The sequence below is a fragment of the Embiotoca jacksoni genome, unplaced genomic scaffold, assembly GCF_022577435.1.
Source record: "Embiotoca jacksoni isolate LCO1_2020_lvr unplaced genomic scaffold, fEmbJac1.0.p SCAF_98, whole genome shotgun sequence".
NCBI classification, from domain to species: domain Eukaryota; kingdom Metazoa; phylum Chordata; class Actinopteri; family Embiotocidae; genus Embiotoca; species Embiotoca jacksoni.
In genome coordinates, this window is record NW_027185456.1 from 555423 (window position 1) to 579147 (window position 23725).

At 42.3% G+C, this 23725-nt stretch overlaps 2 protein-coding genes across 2 annotated transcripts; one reads left to right on the forward strand and one right to left on the reverse strand.

The window, feature by feature from the left end:
• The first annotated feature begins 10477 nt into the window (after nucleotides 1-10477).
• LOC138193873 (uncharacterized) lies at nucleotides 10478-16019 on the forward strand. Its single transcript, XM_069142156.1, has 7 exons — nucleotides 10478-11054; nucleotides 11502-13680; nucleotides 13739-13930; nucleotides 14489-14523; nucleotides 14674-14837; nucleotides 14970-15183; nucleotides 15910-16019. The coding sequence occupies exons 1-7, from the start codon at nucleotides 10478-10480 to the stop codon at nucleotides 16017-16019; spliced, it is 3471 nt and encodes a 1156-aa protein (XP_068998257.1).
• Nucleotides 16020-17521: 1502 nt separating this feature from the next.
• Nucleotides 17522-22735, reverse strand: LOC138193898 (uncharacterized). The gene is made up of 5 exons (XM_069142193.1): nucleotides 22655-22735; nucleotides 19905-20285; nucleotides 19430-19546; nucleotides 19322-19352; nucleotides 17522-18610 (listed from the first exon to the last, which is right to left on the reverse strand). The coding sequence occupies exons 1-5, from the start codon at nucleotides 22725-22727 to the stop codon at nucleotides 18370-18372; spliced, it is 843 nt and encodes a 280-aa protein (XP_068998294.1). The 5' UTR covers nucleotides 22728-22735; the 3' UTR covers nucleotides 17522-18369.
• Nucleotides 22736-23725: the final 990 nt, after the last annotated feature.

A 23725-nucleotide genomic window follows, 5' to 3' on the forward strand; every position in this document is an offset into this window, starting at 1 on the left:
GAGGTTTATTTCATCTTTAATATTCGTTGCTACTTTGAAATTACAGAGAAAAATGATCAACGTGACTTGATAGAAAATTATTTCTCCATCCTGACAGATGAGCTCAACCTGCTGCAGAGCAAATGATCTGGTTTCAGATTATAAACTGAATTTATAGGCCGATATTGAGTAGTGTTAAACCTTTAGTTCATTTAAAATCTTCTTTCTGTACAATAAGTTACTTGAATCTCCAGTAAAAGATTTAACTTACTGTTTCTGAAGTCGTTTCTTTCACTTTTAAAAACGTGCACACATAATGGCTGCTCCGTTGAAATATTCTCCGCCCCTCATTTTCCTGCAAATCAGGAATTAAAACTATCTGTGGTCATTTTATTGCCTGCCCATCATCCCTGAGTGTTCCTCAAATGTACTCTCCCTTCGTCAGCAGTGGGGGTTGAAGAGGAATTCCTTCTTCTCGGTTCCTGCAAACAATAAAAAAGTTTAAAAGAAAACAAATATTTAGATAATCTAAGAGAAACTTAAAAAACAAAAGAAATTCAAATTGTGAAGTAGAAAGGAGAAATTGAGGAAAAATGTTGTTAAAAGTTGAACTAATGAAGCATTTTATGATTATTATTATTACAGGTTTAATTAAACAGGAAATCATCAGTAAATCCACTGCAGGTATAATTTAGGCCGACTGCTCCTTTTACTTCAGGAGTTCTGTTTTTATTCAACTTTTTACTTCAACTGTTGCAAACAGACTTCAGCATCACAAACAAATACAATTCAAATACATTCAAACAGTCCTTCGTGTCACAAGCTGTCGAGAAAGCTGGTGATGAAGCACAAAGTGAGAGAAGTCGTGCGTAGAGACGAGGTTGGGAACAAACACAGGACTTTAACGCAGGAAACCAGAGTGAGAGTCCACGATAAAGAAAAAGATCAACGTGGATCCAAACCATGACGCTTTCCTGTCACTAATCATGTCGTCTTTGGTGCAGAAATGTAAAGATTTAACGCCCTGGCAACGATTTCAAGCCCGATTTCAGCTGAGAAGAAAGACTTGATTGATTTTTATTCATGAAACTACAACAAACAAACTCTGGTTCTATAATTTACTTTAACATCTTCATTTATATTCTGTAGTTCAAACAGTGCAGCAGTGCATTTTGATAGAAGATGTTACTCACGGTGTGTTTTCATCTCTGCTGGATCTTTGACCTGAGAACATAAAACTTTATTAATACAAAAAACACAGAAGAAAGGAATTAAAAAGTGAAGGTGGAACATCTTTTTACCTTTAAAATACAGGAACAGGACGACTGCTGCTGCTAGTAGAACAACAATGGTTCCAACTATGATGCCGCTGGAGATCGTGGTTTCAGAGGAGCTGGTAGAAATGAAAGCTTAAATAACAAACACACATTGGAGGAATTATTTCTTCTTTCCTTTTCCAGTCTGTCCAGTACGACTGGGACACTGTGGTCCCAACTTCAAATGGAACAAAAGAAAAACAACTTCTTATTTGGAACTCTTCATTTCACAACTTCTACAACAAATTGTCAGTGAGGATTGGATGAAGGTAGAAGCAGCTTTTGAGTTGTAGTTGGTGAGAAGGGGAGAAGGGGAGCACCGGAGGCCTGAGCCCGACACCGAGTCCCTGAGGATCCCGTAGAGGAAGTACAAACACAGACTGCTTTAAAAACACTGAAATCACAGTTACAGCATCTCCACACATTTAAACTCTGAACCAGATGAACTTACTTGGTTTCAACAAAGTGGCTCTCCTGCTGTTTCCTGGAGTTTTAACGGTGCAGATGAAGTCCAGATCAGTAACGTTGTCTGAAAGCACCAGAGAGCTGCTGATGTTGTAAAGCTGCTGCTCAGTCTGCTGGACTCTGGTTGTGTTCCAGAGGTTCATGTTGGATGGAGGGCTGGTGGTCCAGGTGAGCTCAGGTTCAGGGTAGATCCTCTCTGAGCTGCAGCTGATCCTGTTTCCTTCCTGCTGAATGTCCACTTTATGGACCGGAGCTGGAAAACATGGATTTACTTTATGACAATACAACCAGTAATAAATGAACGGCAGGTTTTCACTCATTGTAAATGGAAATATACAGTATGGTCTAAAGTACAAACTTCTAATGCTGCAGTTTATAAGTCTCTAATGTGGAAGTATGACTAAAATATCCAGTTGGTTGATTCCACACTGATGATGTCCCATAATGCAATGCACAACAGATGAGCTGCTCACTGCTGCAGTAACATTCAGGTGTGTATAATGCAGAGATTTAAAGAAGCAGCAGCAACAAAACCACGTTACATGTTTGGAAAATGTTTAGCTCTGTGTTGTTGATGTTTACTTGATGGAGCATCCAGAAGTCAAAGTGTGACATGTATCTGGACGTACTGTTTTCTACATTTGCTGGTGTTTCTGTGTTTCTCATACCTTCTACATTTAGGTGGATAAATGACTCCTGATTTCCGCTGAAGGTGCTGATGTAACATCTGTATCTGCCCTCGTCCTGAACCTCCACTCTTGTCAGCAGCAGGGAGGCGTTTCCTGCAGAGATCTGGTCTTTGAACAGTGACGTCCTGCCTCTGAACCTCTGGTCCTGGTGGCCGAGCTCATCTAACTTGTTGGAGTACGTGTAGACACGAATTTTTCCTTTTTCTATATGAAACCAGTAGATGATGACCTCATCGCCCGTCTTGAAGCTACACGGTAAGATGCAGCTCTCGTTGAAACCACAGGACACCTCAGACTCTGAAACACATTATTAAAAGAGAAGTGAGGGAGGTTCACTTGATGGAAAACAGCAGCTGAATCCAAGATATCAGGAGTGAAAACAGCTGCTGTAATCCTGAGGTAGAAAAAACTAAACAACTACAAATATTTGATCATTGATATGATGAGAAGCTCGTTGAATATTTACGTCATATTTTCTACTTTGACATCTTGACATTTAATCAGGGTTGTCTCTGTGTTCCTGCTGCACACTTTTCATCCTGAATCTTTTCAATGAGAGCAGAGGAACAACCGTCCCTCACTGTGATGCAACTTGTTGGGTTTAATATCAAAGAAAACTTTAAAACCTTTAACTGTAACCGTCCCTTTAAAAACATGCTGGATTCAACTCTTTAATGTGCAAATTATATATTTTATAAATCTGTGTAAATATCGCTTTGCATATAAACTTGCATAAGTTTAAGAAAACATTAAAAACAGTAAAATTGGGAATTGCTTTATAAAATCTAAAAACCCAATTGTGTTTGAACTCTCGGCTTTAAATAACAAACTATGATGTTTTATCACTGAATTTTTGTTGTTTAACTTAAACAAAACTGAATGAACCTAAACTTCATTAATTTACTTTAAAAAAACAAAAAAACAACAACATATAAACAACTTATAAAGAAAACACACTGAAAATAACCACATTTAAATCCAGGAGCAAGAGATCGGTTATTGTCTTCATGGGATGTCTGAGCTCGGTGGAAAGTGTCCGAGTTTTTCTATTTTTTTAAATATGGCCTGCATTGTGTTGGTTGCTCAGATAATGTTGTCACAAACTCTTGAGATCATCTCCCTTCATTCTGAAAACAGAAGACAAATAAAAAAGCCCAGAACGAGCTGCCCGCTGCAGACTGTCTCCCACAGGAGAGTTATTGAAATGAGTGTGAACGTGAACTCAGACTATACAAAAAGAATCTTAATTTGCCTGAGCTTTAAGAAGAGGAGCACTCTCCTTTTAAGAGTATTTTTTAAACATTAGTGTCGCTACAATCTTTACACCAACAGCTATAAACACATGATGCTGATAATAATACAACGAATAACCAAAAACAGCAAGAAACAATGCATTTTGATTCAAAAATATATTCTCATTTTGAATTTGATGGCAGCAACGTGGTTAAATGAGATCTAACTACGGACGTGATGACGTTAGCTTTGGTCGTTACTGTCGTGACAAACTGCAATTCAGTCGACTTCAAAGTAAAAGCTTGACATTATTTTGAATACATCTGCGACCCACTGAAAATGGCTCCCACCTACATATCGGCAAATACTGGGATCAAATTAAAGCAGCGTATTTTTTTATCAGGCAGGAAACACTCAAAAGGGAGATATGATGTTTTATTAAAGCTCCTATAAACAGTTTCAGTGGACTTTATCACTTGAATAAAGTTCAAAGTATTTCTGTGTAGATAAATAATCTGAGTCTGTTGAACAGATTATGTTTCAGAGTGTCAGTTCATCATTTTAAATTAACTTCATCATGTTGTTGAGATTTTTTCCTGATTTATTTCCTCCTCGCTGGACAGTCCAGCTGAAAGACATTTTTCTTGTTGTGTTTAAACCGGTGAAACACGGCAGCAGTTTATATTTCAGTTATATTGTTTTTTAAAGCTTTGAATACCACATATCAAACTGGATTCACCTCCAGTCTGTATGAGGCTTTAATACACCTGTTAACTGACATCTGGAAATCTTGGCACATAATAACATAGAAACTAACATAACGTCATGAAGGTAGTTAGTTTCCTGGTATCTGTAGTTTCAGTGGTGAAAAGTTCAAACATTTGTGATTCATATTTCAGCAGGTAAAAAGTGCAGAAGGACTTTAAAAGCTTCACTCACCTCCTCTGGAATAAGAACACAAAAGATTGAGGGCCACCAACACAACAGGAAACTTCCCCAAAGTCATCCACATGTCACACTTTGAAAAGTATTACTGCAATGATCAAAGTGCAGCTGGAGACATTTGACTGAGGAGTGGACAAACTGGTCACACAAGTATCAGCTGGGTGTGTGTGTGTGTGTGTGTGTGTGTGTGTGTGTGTGTGTGTGTGTGTGTGTGTGTGTGTGTGTGTGTGTGTGTGTGTGTGTGTGTGTGTGTGTGTGTGTGTGTGTGTGTGTGTGTGTGTGTGTGTCTTTACAAGGAAATAAAGGTCAGTTGTTAAATAAAACGCTTCATTATCAACCTTTCTCAATAGAAATTGATGTAACGTGAACTCATTTCACTGGTTTGCTGGAGGAACAATCTGAATTCGTGACTTTCTTCCAAGCTTTGCCGGGCCAGCTGAGACTAACTGAGAGTTAGTCAGCAACAGCCAACTCAGCAGATTCCTTATTTCATATCAGCCAAAGTCAGATAACAAGATGCAAAGAAGTGAACAGTAATTTTCCATCTGACCACAAAGACACACCAGAATAAGCAGATTTGAAGGAAGGGTGAGGCATGAGAGGTGGGACAGAGCAGCGGAGCACTGCTGCCCTTAACCTGGTGATGTATCGCCATGACGACTGGGACCTTCACTGGGTTTGCAGATTTGCACACAAACATTTGGGCTCCATTTCTACCAACTGAGTGGGCTCTGAGTCGGCTCCCTTTTGCTAAGTCAACTCTGATAACAGCCGAGTTCATCACCAGTTCATGTATTTTGGAGCTACAGGGAAATTGTACCGTAAATTAAGATGTAATAGTTTTAAACTCTTTTCAAGTGTTTGAGTCCCAGACAATACTGTACATTTGTCTGTGGACGCTAGCAGAAGGTAAAAGAACATTGGCTCTGATAATTGACCAGTTTTAATCCTCTCCTAGTAGATAAGAGTCCTTTTAATTTCATGTTTTTACTCCTACATGTGTGCGTTAACGTGAACACGCAGTAACGTTGTTGACTAAGTAAACACAGATCTCAAATCTCCAGTTTTCTCCCTGATAACAAGACTCCTTCTGCTTTCAGTAACTTTCTCAACCTTTTACACAAAAATCCCTTTTGAATAATTCACAAACTCCATCAACCAAAAAAAGTATTTTCCGTTAAATACAGATACTCATAAAACTTTTGATAAATATGTTTTTAATAATGAAAACTAGAAAACTATTTATGCAGCATATTGATGAACAGAAACTACAAATATCAAATGACTTTACTTCCATTCATGTCACGATAAAAACTGATTTGTTCTTTTCATTGTTTCACCTTCAGAAACATTCAGTTAAATGAACTGCTTGTAGGTTTATTATTGATTCAGTGGTGTTATGGACTTTTCCTGTGTGTCCTCGTACCCTGTTTCACCTCCAGCTGCTCTCTATAACTGTTCTTCTGTTTTCTCCAGTGCTTGACGGTCTCACCTTGCTGCAGCCACATGGAGGTAAAATCACCGCTGGATGTTGTTACACATTTCTACCAGAAGAGGTCAGTAAAGAAACGCAACGGTCAGCAGTATCACGTTGGTTTCTCAAATCTCAAGGATCCTTCAGAGACGAGGTCGGACTCCTCCTGAGAAACACAATCTTTGTTTTAACTGTGCACTGCCACCAGGTGGCGCTCTATTCACACCTGTGTTATATTCCAGATGTGCATCACTGATAAAGTCACAACCTGGTATGTGCACAAAGGACTGGAGGAGCTTTAAGGCTTCTGGAAAATCCCCTGAACAAAGGACTCTGTGCTTGGTAGGACTTTGAAGGATCCTTGTTATTGCAGCGGACTTTCATGGGCTTTGATGACGCAGCATCCAAGTTGTCAGATGGATAGATCATAAATAATAGATAATAAATAATAGATAATAGATAGATAGATAATAGATCGATAGATAATACATAATAGATAGATAGATAGATAGATCGATAGATAGATAGATAGATAGATAGATAGATAGATAGATAGATAGATAGATAGATAGATAGATAGATAGATAGATAGATAGATAATAGATTGATAGATAGATAGATAGATAGATAGATAGATAGATAGATAGATAGATAGATAGATAGATAGATAGATAGATAGATAGATAGATAGATAGTGTGGTAGATTATGCTTAAATGTGGTAGATTATGATTAAATTGTGGTAGATTAGGCTTATGCTATGCCCATTTGTATGTATATATATATATATATATATATATATATATATATATATATGTATGTATATATGTATATATATATATGTTTAATCCAGTCTTTAATCAAATGCTATTATGATACTATATGTAACCCTGTCGACTCAGCATTAAGATATACTGCACACAGCTGTGTGCCCAAGGTCATGAAAACACGAAGTAAGTTTCGATACGTGATAACTCACACGCGAGCTGAACTCAGATTCAGGAGGTCACGGTACCAACTCATTATAATGAGTTGGTACTCCTCTTGTGGAACATCCGAGACTAAAGTCCCGCCCTACTGTGTATAAAGTATGTAATATCAAGTGCTCAGATCAGACTCCAACAGAGAGACCTCTGGTTGATGTTGGGCTCTCCGTGATATCATGTATGCTGAAGTTGCTGAATAAATCAACTTGCTGATTGAATCTGCCTATTGGTGTCTCTGATCAAAACAACTCGGTGGAATCAACTGGTGAAATTCCAACAATTTGGGGGCTCGTCCGGGATCAGAGACAGAATTTGGAACTGACGAGGCAGGACACACAGACGCACAGAGACCACGACCGGTCGGAAGATAAGGTGAGCAGAAGACCGAGTTTAATCTGAATTTCTGCAATTGAAAACTATTAAAATAAAACTCTGTGTATCTGTGCTAAAGCTACGTCGCTAAAAAGGCATTTATAGACTGGGAAAAGTGTATTGGTTTCTGGCTGTGGCAAGCCCCACCGGAGGCCGACGGGTCTCCGGACGTAGCTGGGTTTAAAGGCCCGGGGTACTGAGGAACCCCCGAAATTAAATACGGGTTTAAAAGCCTGAGGTACGGTGTAAACCTCGAAAGTAACACGGGTTTAAAAGCCTGAGGTACGGTGTAAACCTCGAAAGTAACACGGGTTTAAAAGCCTGAGGTACGGTGTAAACCTCAAAAGTAACACGGGTTTAAAAGCCTGAGGTACGGTGTAAATCTCGAAAGTAATACGGGTTTAAAAGCCTGAGGTACGGTGTAAACCTCGAAAGTAGCGAAACAACGTGAAATAATCTAAACGGTAGGGGCAGAAGAGGTCTGAGACCTGGTAGGAAGAGAGTAATTCCCAGTCTGGTAGGAAAAGACGGTAGGGACAGAAATCATGGACGGTGAATTTGATCGAGAAATAGATGATGGTGGATGGGGACCGTATGGGGCCCAAGTGAGAGTGATATTGGCCGGATTGGGGCCAACAGCAGGGGACAGAAAAGAAGAGAAAAGACAAGACATATTGAAAGAAATGTTAGAAGAAGCAGTGAAAGGGAAAGAAGAATTAAGTCTGCCACTTGGTAGATTGTTGTGGGACAATGCTAAAGCCATGAAACGACGTAAAGAGGCAGAGGCTGAAATAACAACCGTAAATAGGATGTTCCGAGGAGAGTGGAAGAAGCAGATAAAAAAGTTGGACAAAACAAGTAGTAAATGGCATCAACTGGCGGTAATTTGGCAAGGAGTCAAACACGCGTGCAGAAAAGCAGAAGGAAAAGAGGAGAAAGTAGTAATCGCACCCTGTTCTCCGAGCGCTCCCTCTCCCCCTCCCTACAGCTTCACAGGAACTCCAGCAACAGGCGCCGCGGGGGAGAGGCCGCAGCCGAAGATAAGCACTCCAGCGGCCCGACCGGGACTGTATCCTGTCCTCACGGTGAGAGAAGGGACCATGCTGATAGAAACGGCCAACACAACGGAGGAAGAAGAGGAGGAGGAGAGAATGCAGTGCAAAAAGAGGAAACAAAAAAAGAAGCAAAAGAAAAAAGGTAAGGAGAAGACCGTGAACCGCAGGTCCATTACTCCCTCTGACACAGGTTCATCTCAGGAGGAGGAGACCGGTCCCGAATGGGACAGACGGGAGCAAGAACAAGAAGAAAGCCAGGAGGAAGAAGCAGAAAGACCGATGGGTGATGAACTCAGAAGATTGCAACAACGACAAAGGGAGGAGTATCAACAGCAGATGGAGGAGTATTATGGTGAGTTACAGAACAAGCAAACTGAGAGGAGTGGAGGACCTCCACCAGCGCGACCCCCGCGATACTGTGACACCCCGCACCCGAAGAGGCAGACACAGAGCGAAGGTAAGCCGTGCACTGCTGTTTTGCGAATAAAAGGAAAATGGAGATCAGACACAAATTTGTCTGAAGTCTCGGAGGCGGCTCATCAGGTCAAACGTTCCACAAATGAGGCTCTGCAAAAAATACTGTTGAAAAGTTGTAAAGATTCACAAAGACAAGAACGTGTACTGATAGAAGAGGAAGAAAGGGCAATGGATAGAGACCTGCACGAACTCAAACAGACACTGAGGGAGGACAGAGCCAGACAGGCTGTATTAGACGACATGACAGAGCAGATACAGGCAGACAGAGAAATGTACCGGACCGACTTAGAGAGAGTCTGGCAGGGACCTGCATATCACACATGCTCAAAGAAAGAAGGAGGAGCGGGCAACTTCCCCCTCCTGTACACCAGAAGCGGACAAGCTATATACAAACCATTGAACCTGACAGACGTGACTGGACTGACAAACCAGCTGCCTCCAATCACAGAGGGAGGGAATATGTGGATCATGCAGTTCGAGAAATTGACAACGGGACAAAACATGGCGTTAGGGGACTGGAGAGCAATTATTGCACGATGTGTGACTCCGGCTGAACGCCGACAAATCGAAGTAGATGCCGGGACTAATAACACACCCGATGAAGAGCCACTGTGTGTGGTATTCAAAAGACTAGCTGAAGAGACCAGACAGACCTTCCCGGCCCCCAGAGGCCCCGCCATTCCCAAACTAGGGTGGGACCCTAAAACACCCCCCCGACAGTATTTGTCAGAGGTTAAAGAAGAATGGACTAAGTGTACTGGGGTGCACCCAAATAAGAGCTCACAGGAAGTATGGTTCAGACAGGCAGTTATGGAGGGGCTGCCCAAATCTGTGCAACAATTAATGATGGATAATCCTGATTTACAGGGCAGTGACAGCCAGACATGGGAAAGACATCTGGTACACCACCTCCAGAGGGCGAAGGATGCCACCGACAAGGATGGCGACGATGTGAAAGAACTCCAGAGACAGCTGCTCAAATTACAGCTGGGACAGGCCAGAAAAGATGTCAATGACGACAAAAAACCCAAAAAAGAGGTAAAATTAATGATGTCTGGCCCCGATCATACTCCTGATCTGTATCCTGTTCCCTCATGGGAGGAGCATCCTGGCCCTCCATATAGGTCTCCGGCATCGTATGACAGGGGAGGATACCGGATGGAAAGGGGGAGAGGACGTGGGCGAGGATGGGACGGAAGAGACGTGGGGGCAAGAGGAGGTAATGATGGAAAATGTTATTACTGTGACCAATATGGTCATTATGTACGCAACTGTCCAGAGAAGCAGCACACCGAAGCCAGAGGCCGTGGAGGACCACGTGGAAGGGGACCCCCAGGAGAAAGAGGAGGCCCCAGAGGACGTGGCGGCCCAGTCTACATGCAATATCCAGTGTGGGAGGACCCCTACGGCGGTGGACACAACTACATGCTGCCACAATGACGCGATACACGGAGAAACCCCACACACAGACCCACCCCAGAGCCCATGATGAACATGACAGTGGCGGGAGAAGAGGTGCCATTCCTGGTGGACACAGGTGCCACATGCTCCACCATGAAACAACCCCTTGGTCCCATATCCAACCAGACTATGAGCGTTGTGGGGTTCTCCGGGGTAAGTCAAACTTTATCATTCACCACACCACTACCCACCCAACTGGCTGGACAGCAGCACCTCCACCGGTTCCTGATCTCCCCTGAAGTCCCTGTTAACTTACTGGGCCGAGACCTGCTCATTAAATTGGGTGCCACAATATTGTGTGGCCCCGAGGGTCTTGTTGTATCTTTCCCAAACGGTACTGACATTCCCTGTGGATTGACCTGCGAACGTAGCGGACAATACCTGGTTCGGTCTCCGGACACACTGCATGCTGACATCTACTGGGGGCTGTTGCAGCCCTCACACAAACCAACGACAGGACTGCTCTCAGCCTACAACTCCTGGCGTCCCTGGATATCCCGTGTACATCCCTACGATCCTCCTCCCGATCCTCCCCATCTGACCCTGTTCTACGATCGAGATGGAGACGAGTGCTATCTTGAAGCATTCCAGGAACAAGTCCAAGGTAAGATTTGGCAACTTCACACAGGTGACATACTCGTGGGACAGGAAGGAGTGGCGGCCATAGGTGAGTTGAGTACAGAACAGGAACTCTGGTTTAAAATGTCTGACACATCGTTTCCACATGTCTCGTTGGCTCTGCATCCTCAACATGAAGCCCGGGAGTTAGGGCCCATGGTTAAAAGAGGGCATGACTGCCAGGACTGGGAGAGCACCTGTATTCCACGAGTGCTCCGATCCAGGTCCCTCAATATGTTTCGCATACACAACAGCACGTCTGATGTTATTACACTGGAGCATTTGTTGATCCCCAGGGATCACGGGCGTGACAAATCTGATCACTCTGACGCAGTTTCCCTCCTGACAGCGCTGCCTGACTCTCTGTGGTCACAGGGACCGACAGATGTGGGTTCTGTACAGTGCACACCAGTAACATTCTCTATCGATACAGATCACCCTGTGTGGGTGTCTCAATATCCACACAAACCAGCGGCGGCGGCAGGTATTGCAGAAACGATACAAGGCCTCCTAAATTCCGGAGTGTTGGAAGAATCTACATCGGCGTGGAACACGCCCATCCTGCCCGTGGAAAAGAAAGGGACAGGCAAGTTTCGCATGGCACACGATTTAAGAGCCATTAACAAAATATTGACCACTAACACGGTGCCAGTTCCCAACCCCTATGTAGCTCTGAATAACCTCAGTCCTACTCACAAGTATTTTACCTGTGTCGATTTGGCTAACGCATTTTTCTGTCTCCCACTGGCCACTGAGTTACGTGATGTATTCTCCTTCACGTATCAAAACCAACAGCTGCGGTACACGCGACTACCTCAGGGCTTTGCTTTGTCCCCAGGCATATTTAATCAAGTGTTGAAATCCTGTCTGTCTGACCTCGAACTGCCACCAGGTACTGTCCTCATACAGTACATGGACGACCTCCTCCTCGCATCTGACACAGCCTCAGACTGCCTGACTGCCACCACTGACCTCCTGCGACATCTGAACACACATGGGTTCAAGGTTAGTAAGGCTAAACTACAGATAGCACGACAGCAAGTTTCATTCCTGGGGAGACTGATATCTCAAAAGGGGGCCTCTATGTCTCCTGCACACCGCACCAACATCTTGCACCACACTCAGCCACACACTGTCAAAGACATGCTCTCGTTTCTGGGCCTGGTCGGTTACAGCAGACATTACATTCCCAATTTTACCGGTCTCACACAACAGCTACGGGCCTTAGTCCGCGAAATTGGAATGCACAACCTCACTGCCTCTCTTAACTGGACTTTGGAGGCTGAACAAGCATTCATTCGATTAAAACAGGCTCTGGCTAAATCCTGCGACCTAGCCATACCTGACTACACCCTCCCGTTCCATTTGGATGTTTCTGAAACAGACTCCGTGGTCAATGGAGTATTGTTTCAGAAAAAAGGGGGTGATAGAACAACATTGACATATCTCAGCATAATGCTGGATCCAATGGAAAAAAGACATCCATCATGCACAAGACACGTAGCAGGAGTGGCCAAACTGATCACTAAGTGCGCACACATAGTCATGGGACACCCACTGCACGTCCTGACATCACACAGCATCGTGGCATATGTAAACTCACAGACATTTACAACGACCTCACTGAGACAACAACGACTATCCAAAGTTCTCGAAGCTCCGAATTTGATCTTCACACACGAAGGCATCAACATGGCCGACAGAATAGGACATGGACCTACACACGAGTGCGCGACACGGGTGACATTAGAAGATAAAGCGCGACCAGACCTGAAAACAAGCCCAATAGCCGGGGCAGACGACGTGTATACAGATGGCTGCTGCTTTAGACACCCACAAGAGGGGCTCAAAGCAGGATATGCAGTGATAAAAAGACAACGAGACGACTACCTGACAGTGACAGCTGAACGCCTTAAGGGGGCCCCATCGGCACAAAGAGCAGAAGTGGTGGCCCTGATCGAAGCACTTAAATCGGCAGCAGGGCAAAAGGTGAACATATACACTGATTCGGCTTACGCAGTGCATGCAGCCCAGGTAGATTTAGGACAATGGATTAGGGCGGGATTTCGAACCGCCAGTCAAACACCGATCAAACATGAAGAAGAAATGAGAGAGCTGGTGGACGCCCTACAACTCCCGGAAGAAGTGGCTATACTCAAGTGCAGAGGACACGACAGCGGCAACTCCCCACAGGCCAGAGGAAACCAGGCAGCGGATACAGCTGCCAAAAAGGCGGCTGGATACCAGGTCACGATGTGCATGGTAAGAGATGATTGTGAAGACCGGCAGAATATGTTGACTCTCTCCAAAATAGGAGAAGAACAGGACAAAGCATCCCCGCAGGAGAAATCAGTATGGGTGCAAAGAGGAGCAAAGAAAGCTGATGGAATCTGGAGAAGCGCAGATGGCCGGCTGGTCATGCCTCCAGGACCACGAGAATCTCTCCTACAGGAAGCCCATGGAGTGGGTCACCATGGAGCAGCGCAAATGAGGAAAACCCTGGAGGAATGGTGGCATCCATATCTACAGGACATGATAGCACACGTGGGAAAAACCTGCCCAGAGTGCACAAACTACAACATCAAACCTCCTTATAAACCGGGCCCGGATAAGTGAGGATCCACGCGGAACCGTGCCAGAACTCCCCCTGACGGACTGGGTCCTGCTGAGAGTCATCAAGAGAAAGTGGAGCGAGCCTAGGTGGACTGGACCCTTCCGGGTGACCGAGAGGACATCACACGCGGTCCGGCTGGAGGGCAAAGGAGACACCTGGTATCACCTCTCGCAGTGTGCGCCAGGATTGGAGCCACAGAGGACCCTGCAGGAAACGGCCGCGGACGTCGTGAAGAACGCCTCCAAAGAGTGAGGTGTTAGCCCACTTACAACAAGGGTCTGCCAGGTCCCCTGAAGACATATTTATGTTACATTGGATTTGTTTTCTCATTACCCTGTGGTTATTTCTACCTATTGCCTTGGTATATATATATGATTGTGTTGCATTAAGATGAAAATGTCTGGAAGATTGTGGGGTGATTGGAAATGGCTCATGATGTTGGCATTCCTAGTTACAGGAGGAACAGCACTCATATTTTGGCTGACGGAGGGGGTCCCACCCCCTGCTCAAAATGGTACGACAACACATCGATCCAAACGCAGGCTAATACACAGAGATACCCATTTCACGTATGAAAGTGGGTCCACCACCACATTTACATTTACGGCGCATAGAATCCTAGGGTCCGGCCGAGACACCAGGGGGGTTCCTATCTATATGTGCACGCCTGGCACGCCTCATCAGACCTCTCGACATAGTTGTAGCACCTGGTCCCGCGTATGGTGGAGCACTAATGGAGGATGGACTCACAACAGTGGTTCCTACATTTTTGATACTGATGTGTCAGCCAGCGACCCAATTCGCAGATGGCAAAAACAAATTACTCTTAACAGGGTAACAGGTAATGAAAATAAACTCACGGTCACACTACGTAACATTACAGGGCCCCTCGGTGTCTGGTATTTTCCCATGGGGGCTGTAATGAATGGGAAAGATCCATTGGGATGTTTAATCATTAACATAACTGCTCCCCCTTCTGGCACACCGGCAGCTGCCTCCGGTACTCCACTCTCCATTATCACACAGAAATTCCTCGATGAGGAGGACCATGAAGTCACGGTGGCCGCGTCATCCAGCCCTGTCATTCTTCTCCAGGTGGCCACTGGGTACAGCGAGAGGAACACGTGGTTGGATTGGCTGGGACAGACAGCAGGGGTAAGTAACATGTCACAATGTGTTGCATGTGCCGGAGCACGTCCTACCCTATTTACTGTCCCCGCTCCATTACATGTATCTGATCGAGACAGCACGTGCCTCCTTAACATGACCACGGCTGCACATGAACAGAACTGTCCCTTACTACAACATCTCTACCCCGCATGTAATACGACCATTCCTCCAGTATTCACGCCTGCGATTGGTAACTACACCTGTTTCAATAACACGGGGTCCACCCCAGTCGGGAGCATGATCGCGACCTGGTGTGCCAGCTATGCTCATTTCTCGGATTTTTCCAACAGTAGTGCGGACGACAACTCCATGCTGGGCCTGCGAGCAAGAGGTGACCTGTTCTGGTTCTGTGGAGGTCACACTCTATTTATGTCGTTGCCTAGTGGCTGGAGCGGTAGCTGCACGCTGGTAAGGTTGGTTAGTCCTCTTACTATTATCGGCCTTATCGCTAACACCAACACCACCCCCCATAGACAAAAACGGGATACGTTTGATCTACAATCATCTACTTACATGGATGCCATAGGTGTTCCTCGAGGGGTACCGGATGAATTTAAATTGGTTGACCAAGTGGCTGCCGGATTTGAGAATTTGCCTATTATCTCTGCCCTCTTTCCGATCACTCCCAATAAGAATGTGGATCGCATTAATTTTGTGCATTATAATGTGCTTCGCTTAGCTAATGCTACGCGTGATGCTGTGGCTGGTCTTTCTGAGCAATTAGCTGCCACTTCCCTGATGACTGTACAAAATCGCATGGCGCTGGATATGCTTCTCGCTGAGAAAGGTGGAGTGTGTCATATGTTTGGTGATCAGTGCTGTACGTTTATTGCAAATAACACCGCACCGGATGGTTCTGTGACCCGGGCTCTGGAAGGGCTGCGCACTCTGTCACAGGAAATGCATGAAATGTCAGGTATAGATAACCCGTTCAGTGATGCGATGACCACTATGTTTGGTAAATGGTCCAAAATTATTTCTTCCATCCTGATTTCACTGGCTGTGTTTTGTGCACTTTTGGTGTTGTGTGGATGTTGCTGTATTCCCTGCCTCCGAGCCCTGATGGTAAAACTCATCAACCGAGCTGTTGGCTCCGAAGCGGACCCCCACCTCCAGATGCCCCTTCTCGATACCGAGGGCCAGATTGACCTGGAACTGTCTTTGTAAAGTTTCTGGACGTTTTGTGATGTGTGTTATCATGGTATGATTCTGTTTGTGATCTCTTAAAATGAGATCAAAAGGGGGAATTGTGGTAGATTATGCTTAAATGTGGTAGATTATGATTAAATTGTGGTAGATTAGGCTTATGCTATGCCCATTTGTATGTATATATATATATATATATATATATATATATATATATGTATGTATGTATATATGTATATATATATATGTTTAATCCAGTCTTTAATCAAATGCTATTATGATACTATATGTAACCCTGTCGACTCAGCATTAAGATATACTGCACACAGCTGTGTGCCCAAGGTCATGAAAACACGAAGTAAGTTTCGATACGTGATAACTCACACGCGAGCTGAACTCAGATTCAGGAGGTCACGGTACCAACTCATTATAATGAGTTGGTACTCCTCTTGTGGAACATCCGAGACTAAAGTCCCGCCCTACTGTGTATAAAGTATGTAATATCAAGTGCTCAGATCAGACTCCAACAGAGAGACCTCTGGTTGATGTTGGGCTCTCCGTGATATCATGTATGCTGAAGTTGCTGAATAAATCAACTTGCTGATTGAATCTGCCTATTGGTGTCTCTGATCAAAACAACTCGGTGGAATCAACTGGTGAAATTCCAACAATAGATAGATAGATAGATAGATAGATAGATAGATAGATAGATAGATAGATAGATAGATAGATAGATAGATAGATAGATAGATAGATAGATAGATAGATAGATAGATAGATAGATAGATAGATAGATAGATAGATAGATAGATAGATAGATAGATAGATAGATAGATAGATAGATCGATCGATCGATCGATCGATAGATAGATAGATAGATAGATAGATAGATAGATAAGAGATGGATATACTTTATTGATCATTAACATTTTTAGCTACAACAGCATAATACAATAAAATAATATAAGAATAAAATTAAACAATTAAACAACAAAGTATCATTCATCTGTAAAAATATTAGTATTATTGCATTCATTTCAGTTTTTTAGCACAACAGTAAAACGTAATGATAAATAATAATAATATCTTCTCCTGAAAAAGTCTTGATTGATTTGTTGAACTATAACATATAAATTCTATAGAATGATCAGCGGAAAAGATTATTTACTTTTTTCTTTGATACGTCAGTTTATATTCTATAAATCAAACATCAGCAGCTCATTTTAAAACAATAATTACTCACCACCAGACTAATCCTCACTTTTACAAATGTAAAAATCACAACCTGAATATATTTGATTAAAAAAGCTGTTATTTATATTTGAACCATGAAAAGCTAATCTGCTTCACGAAGAACTATTTTTTTAGGTGAAACAACCAAAAATATTCCGAGTTGACCAACATTTGCATCAGTAAGAAGCTAATTCACAAAATGTGTTTTCAAAGTCTTTAACATTTAGCTGTATTTAGCTGTGAATGAACATGATTCAAATTAAAACCTACAACTCTGAAAGTTACAAATCTCACTTGTTGAGCACGTTTTATTCCTTATGAATGTGACAAAAGTTTTACATTACTGTAAAAAACTAATAAAATTCAAAGACCAAAATCATTTTGACGTATGTAAAAATAAATATTAAAGCATTATAAACTGTAGACTAAAAACTCCACAGACAGTAAACCAGTCCATCAGCACCTCTGGACAACATCTGCAGCTGCAGCAGGTGTTCCCAGATGTGCTCACCGGCTTGTTGCCTCAGGTTTGATGCCGTAGCCTCAGTCACAGTCACAGTGAACCAACCTGGCAACCCCGCCATGAAAACTGGACCTGAGAGATGCAGCTGTAACTGCTGACTCGGGGCTTTTTAGTTCCAAACAAGGGAACAAAACTCTTCAAAATGTTCTGAAGAAATCAGAAGAAAAGTGGCTCAAGAAGCTCTCTCGTATTTGATATATTTTTTGTGCTCTTTTGATGCATCAATATCTGTAGTTTTGTTTTGAGTTGGCCACGCCCACCTCACAGATCACCTGCATTCTCCTGTTATTACAATGAGTACTTCTGTAATTGTGACTTTTGTCGTCTCTTTTCCTGCTGTTTCCTGTCAAGCTTTTGGTCCTTTATATTTTATATAGAATATTTTATATAATATTATATTTTAGATGTTTCATAATTCAGTCCAGATCCTTGCAGTCAGTGCAAAGTGTCAAAAGGCTCCAAACAGTTATTTTTTCAGCCTCCAACTGAATATTGTCTGTTGTGTCTTTGTTGTCTCAGTTCTGAGATGCTGGAAGACAAAACGTCTTTGAAACATAATAATCCATCATTTAATCCTTCAGTGCCCGACTTGTCTTCAACTCGCTTTCTTTCCATTTATTGTCCATCAGCAGGAGTGGGAGGGGCTCCGTCAGCAGTGGGAGGAGCTCCGGCTGCATTAGGAGGGGCTCCGTCAGCAGTGGGAGGAGCTACGTCAGCAGTGGGAGGAGCTCTGTTAGCAGTGGGAGGAGCTCCGTCGGCAGTGGGAGGGGCTCCGTCAGCAGTAGGAGGGGCTCCGTCAGCAGTGGGGGGGGCTCCGTCAGCTTGGGGTTGAAGAGGAATAACTTCTTCTGTGTTCCTGCAAACAATAAAAAAGTATAACAGAAAACAAATATTTAGATAATCTAAGAGAAACTTAAAATAAAAAAGAAATTTAAATTGTGAAGTAGAAAGAAGAAATTGAGGAAAAATGTTGTTAAAAGTTGAACTAATGAAACATTTTCTGATTATTATTATTACAGGTTTAATTAAACAGGAAATCATCAGTAAATCCACTGTAGGTATAATTTAGGCCGACTGCTCCTTTTACTTCAGGAGTTCTGTTTTTATTCAACTTTTTACTTCAACTGTTACAAACAGACTTCAGCATCACAAACAAATACAATTCAAATACATTCAAACAGTCCTTCGTGTCACAAGCTGTCGAGAAAGCTGGTGATGAAGCACAAAGTGAGAGAAGTCGTGCGTAGAGACGAGGTTGGGAACAAACACAGGACTTTAACGCAGGAAACCAGAGTGAGAGTCCACGATAAAGAAAAAGATCAACGTGGATCCAAACCATGACGCTTTCCTGTCACTAATCATGTCGTCTTTGGTGCAGAAATGTAAAGATTTAACGCCCTGGCAACGATTTCAAGCCCGATTTCAGCTGAGAAGAAAGACTTGATTGATTTTTATTCATGAAACTACAACAAACAAACTCTGGTTCTATAATTTACTTGAACATCTTCATTTATATTCTGTAGTTCAAACAGTGCAGCAGTGCATTTTAATAGAAGATGTTACTCACGGTGTGTTTTCATCTCTGCTGGATCTTTGACCTGAGAACATAAAACTTTATTAATACAAAAAACACAGAAGAAAGGAATTAAAAAGTGAAGGTGGAACATCTTTTTACCTTTTTTAAAACACTGGAACAGGACGACTGCTGCTGCTGCTGCTAGTAGAACAACAATGGTTCCAACTATGATGCCGCTGGAGATCATTGTTTCAGAGGAGTTGGTAGAATTGAAAGCTGAAATAACAAATACACATTAGAGGAATTATTTCTTCTTTCCTTTTCCAGTCTGTCCAGTACGACTGGGACACTGTGGTCCCAACTTCAAATGGAACAAAAGAAAAACAACTTCTTATTTGGAACTCTTCATTTCACAACTTCTACAACAAATTGTCAGTGAGGATTGGATGAAGGTAGAAGCAGCTTTTGAGTTGTAGTTGGTGAGAAGGGGAGAAGGGGAGCACCGGAGGCCTGAGCCCGACACCGAGTCCCTGAGGATCCCGTAGAGGAAGTACAAACACAGACTGCTTTAAAAACACTGAAATCACAGTTACAGCATCTCCACACATTTAAACTCTGAACCAGATGAACTTACCTGGTTTCAAATAAGAGGACGTACTGTTTTCTACATTTGCTGGTGTTTCTGTGTTTCTCATACTTTTTACATTTAGTTGGATAAATGAATCCTGATCTCCGCTGGAGGTGCCAATGTAACATCTGTATCTGCCCTTATCCTGATCCTCCACTCTTGTCAGCAGCAGGGAGGCGTTTCCTGCAGAGATCTGGTCTTTGAACAGTGACGTCCTGCCTCTGAACCTCTGGTCCTGGTGGCCGAGCTCATCTAACTTGTTGTAGTACGAGTGGACATGAATATTTTCTTTTTCAATATGATACCAGTAGATGGCGATGACATCGCCCCTCGTGAAGCTGCACCGTAAGATGCAGCTCTCCATGAAACCACAGGACACCTCAGTATCTGAAACACATTATTAAAAGAGAAGTGAGGGAGGTTCACTTGATGGAAAACAGCAGCTGAATCCAAGATATCAGGAGTGAAAACAGCTGCTGTAATCCTGAGGTAGAAACAACTAAACAACTACAAATATTTGATCATTGATATGATGAGAAGCTCGTTGAATATTTACGTCATATTTTCTACTTTGACATCTTGACATTTAATCAGGGTTGTCTCTGTGTTCCTGCTGCACACTTTTCATCCTGAATCTTTTCAATGAGAGCAGAGGAACAACCGTCCCTCACTGTGATGCAACTTGTTGGGTTTAATATCAAAGAAAACTTTAAAACCTTTAACTGTAACCGTCCCTTTAAAAACATGCTGGATTCAACTCTTTAATGTGCAAATTATATATTTTATAAATCTGTGTAAATATCGCTTTGCATATAAACTTGCATAAGTTTAAGAAAACATTAAATACAGTAAAATTGGGAATTGCTTTTTAAAATATAAAAACCCAATTGTGTTTGAACTCTCGGCTTTAAATAACAAACTATGATGTTTTATCACTGAATTTTTGTTGTTTAATTTAAACAAAACTGAATGAAGCCAAACTTCATTAATTTACCTTAAAAAAAAAACAACAACAACATATAAACAACTTATAAAGAAAACACACTGAAAATAACCACATTTAAATCCAGGAGCAAGAGATCGGTTATTGTCTTCATGGGATGTCTGAGCTCGGTAGAAAGTGTCCGAGTTTTTCTATTTTTTTAAATATGGCCTGCATTGTGTTGGTTGCTCAGATAATGTTGTCACAAACTCTTGAGATCATCTCCCTTCATTCTGAAAACAGAAGACAAATAAAAAAGCCCAGAACGAGCTGCCCGCTGCAGACTGTCTCCCACAGGAGAGTTATTGAAATGAGTGTGAACGTGAACTCAGACTATACAAAAAGAATCTTAATTTGCCTGAGCTTTAAGAAGAGGAGCACTCTCCTTTTAAGAGTATTTTTTAAACATTAGTGTCGCTACAATCTTTACACCAACAGCTATAAACACATGATGCTGATAATAATACAACGAATAACCAAAAACAGCAAGAAACAATGCATTTTGATTCAAAAATATATTCTCATTTTGAATTTGATGGCAGCAACGTGGTTAAATGAGATCTAACTACGGACGTGATGACGTTAGCTTTGGTCGTTACTGTCGTGACAAACTGCAATTCAGTCGACTTCAAAGTAAAAGCTTGACATTATTTTGAATACATCTGCGACCCACTGAAAATGGCTCCCACCTACATATCGGCAAATACTGGGATCAAATTAAAGCAGTGTATTTTTTATCAGGCAGGAAACACTCCAATGACACTGTTATTGTTTCATAAACTTTGTTAGGGTGATCCTGTTATGAGATGTATTTGTGTCCATATCCAGTGAGGGCTATTTCACCTTCACCAAAGATATCTGGCTCTTAAGCTGCAGGAGACCTCTATTTTTAGTGTTTACAGGAAGCAGACTGAAGTCTCTGGAAATTAAAGTTAAGAGAACAAGCAGATTGAATTATACAAATATGATGTAAATTTGCTGCTTAGCCAGAGTTTTAAATATGCAAAAAAATGTTCCTGAAAGCTGCAGAGTCGGTGAGAATTCAGCATTTAAAATCCAGAAACAAGAAACTGAAAGCATTTATTTATTCTCCGGGATGTTCTGAGGAATCAGATCAAGCCGGTTCAACAAGATTCCAGTTAAAGGTGCCATGAAGCTCTTCATCGTCTTCCTACTATGTAAATACTGAATATATTACACAATCCCACTTTTAAACATTTTGGTTGTTAATAAAAGGCTTTTTAAACCCTATAAAAATGGAGATATGATGTTTTATTAAAGCTCCTATAAACAGTTTCAGTGGACTTTATCACTTGACTAAAGTTCAAAGTATTTCTGTAGATAAATAATCTGAGTCTGTCGAACAGATTATGTTTCAGAGTGTCAGTTCATCATTTTAAATTAACTTCATCATGTTGTTGAGATTTTTTCCTGATTTATTTCCTCCTCGCTGGACAGTCCAGCTGAAAGACATTTTTCTTGTTGTGTTTAAACCGGTGAAACACGGCAGCAGTTTATATTTCAGTTATATTGTTTTTTAAAGCTTTGAATACCACATATCAAACTGGATTCACCTCCAGTCTGTATGAGGCTTTAATACACCTGTTAACTGACATCTGAAAATCTTGGCACATAATAACATAGAAACTAACATAACGTCATGAAGGTAGTTAGTTTCCTGGTATCTGTAGTTTCAGTGGTGAAAAGTTCAAACATTTGTGATTCATATTTCAGCAGGTAAAAAGTGCAGAAGGACTTTAAAAGCTTCACTCACCTCCTCTGGAATAAGAACACAAAAGATTGAGGGTCACCAACACAACAGGAAACTTCCCCAAAGTCATCCACATGTCACACTTTGAAAAGTATTACTGTAATGATCAAAGTGCTGCTGGAGACATTTGACTAAGGAGTGGACAAACTGGTCACACAAGTATCAGCTGGGTGTGTGTGTGTGTGTGTGTGTGTGTGTGTGTGTGTGTGTGTGTGTGTGTGTGTGTGTGTGTGTGTGTAGAGTAATGAAGTGGGCGTTTCCTCGAAGTGCGTGTCGAGGCTTGCTTCATTTATGGGAGGAGCCACAAATGATGACGTCAGAAGCCTCGCTGCCCGGCTGTACCACGTGACTGCTTCGGGAAGTGGTTCAGATTTTGCCGGGAGGTTTGACAGCAATATAAACTCTTCAGGCTCCATTCAAAATGTGGGTTGTTGGTGGAGAGTTGAGGTCAGTTGAGAGTTTGGATAGTTTGGAGAAGTTAGAGAGAGAGATAGTTTGGAGATGTAGGAGAGAGGAGAGAAGGAGGTGATAAGATGGAGCCAGCTAGGAAGAGGAGGATTTCCCCTGTGGGAACACTTTGATTTGATAACTCCTAATAAGCTAAATCTAACTCTATTTCAGACACATTAGGTTTGCTTATCAAGAACTGTGTTTTTCACAGTTTCTTATTTTATTCAAAGGTGAGGTGTTTATTGTGCTCCAAGGAGTTGGGGTACAATAACAACACCTCATCCATGCTGAGGCGTTACCGTGCCTTGCATGAGAATAAGGAGGAAACTGGAGCTTCACCCAGCCAAGGTAAGTCATTACAATATTACAAATGCACCATCACAATTTTTCCCTGTTCACTTTTGTTTATTGTGCAAATAAAGACAGGTAACAGACACTGTATTTATTCTCTTTTAACCAGCCACCAGAAAACAAGAGCTGGATGAAGCCCTCGTCTCCATGATAGTGAAGGACACACAGCCCTTCAGTATTGTGGATGATGTTGGATTCAGGGCATTTGTGTCCAAACTGGATCCTAATTATGTCCTCCCTACAAGGCAGGTATGTATGGGTGCATGCATGAAA

Excerpts from the sequence above, each read along its gene's own strand:
- LOC138193873 (XM_069142156.1), top strand. The coding sequence starts at position 10,478 with ATGAACATGACAGTGGCGGGAGAAGAGGTGCCATTCCTGGTGGACACA. Across the intron at positions 13,681-13,738 it reads TATAAACCGGGCCCGGATAA|AGTCATCAAGAGAAAGTGGA; the intron begins GTGAGGATCCAC and ends GGTCCTGCTGAG. Across the intron at positions 14,524-14,673 it reads TACTCTTAACAGGGTAACAG|CTGCCTCCGGTACTCCACTC; the intron begins GTAATGAAAATA and ends GCACACCGGCAG.
- LOC138193898 (XM_069142193.1), bottom strand. The coding sequence starts at position 22,727 with ATGTGGATGACTTTGGGGAAGTTTCCTGTTGTGTTGGTGACCCTCAAT. Across the intron at positions 20,286-22,654 it reads GTGTTCTTATTCCAGAGGAG|ATACTGAGGTGTCCTGTGGT; the intron begins GTGAGTGAAGCT and ends AATGTGTTTCAG. Across the intron at positions 19,547-19,904 it reads GTCCTCTTATTTGAAACCAG|CTTTCAATTCTACCAACTCC; the intron begins GTAAGTTCATCT and ends TTGTTATTTCAG.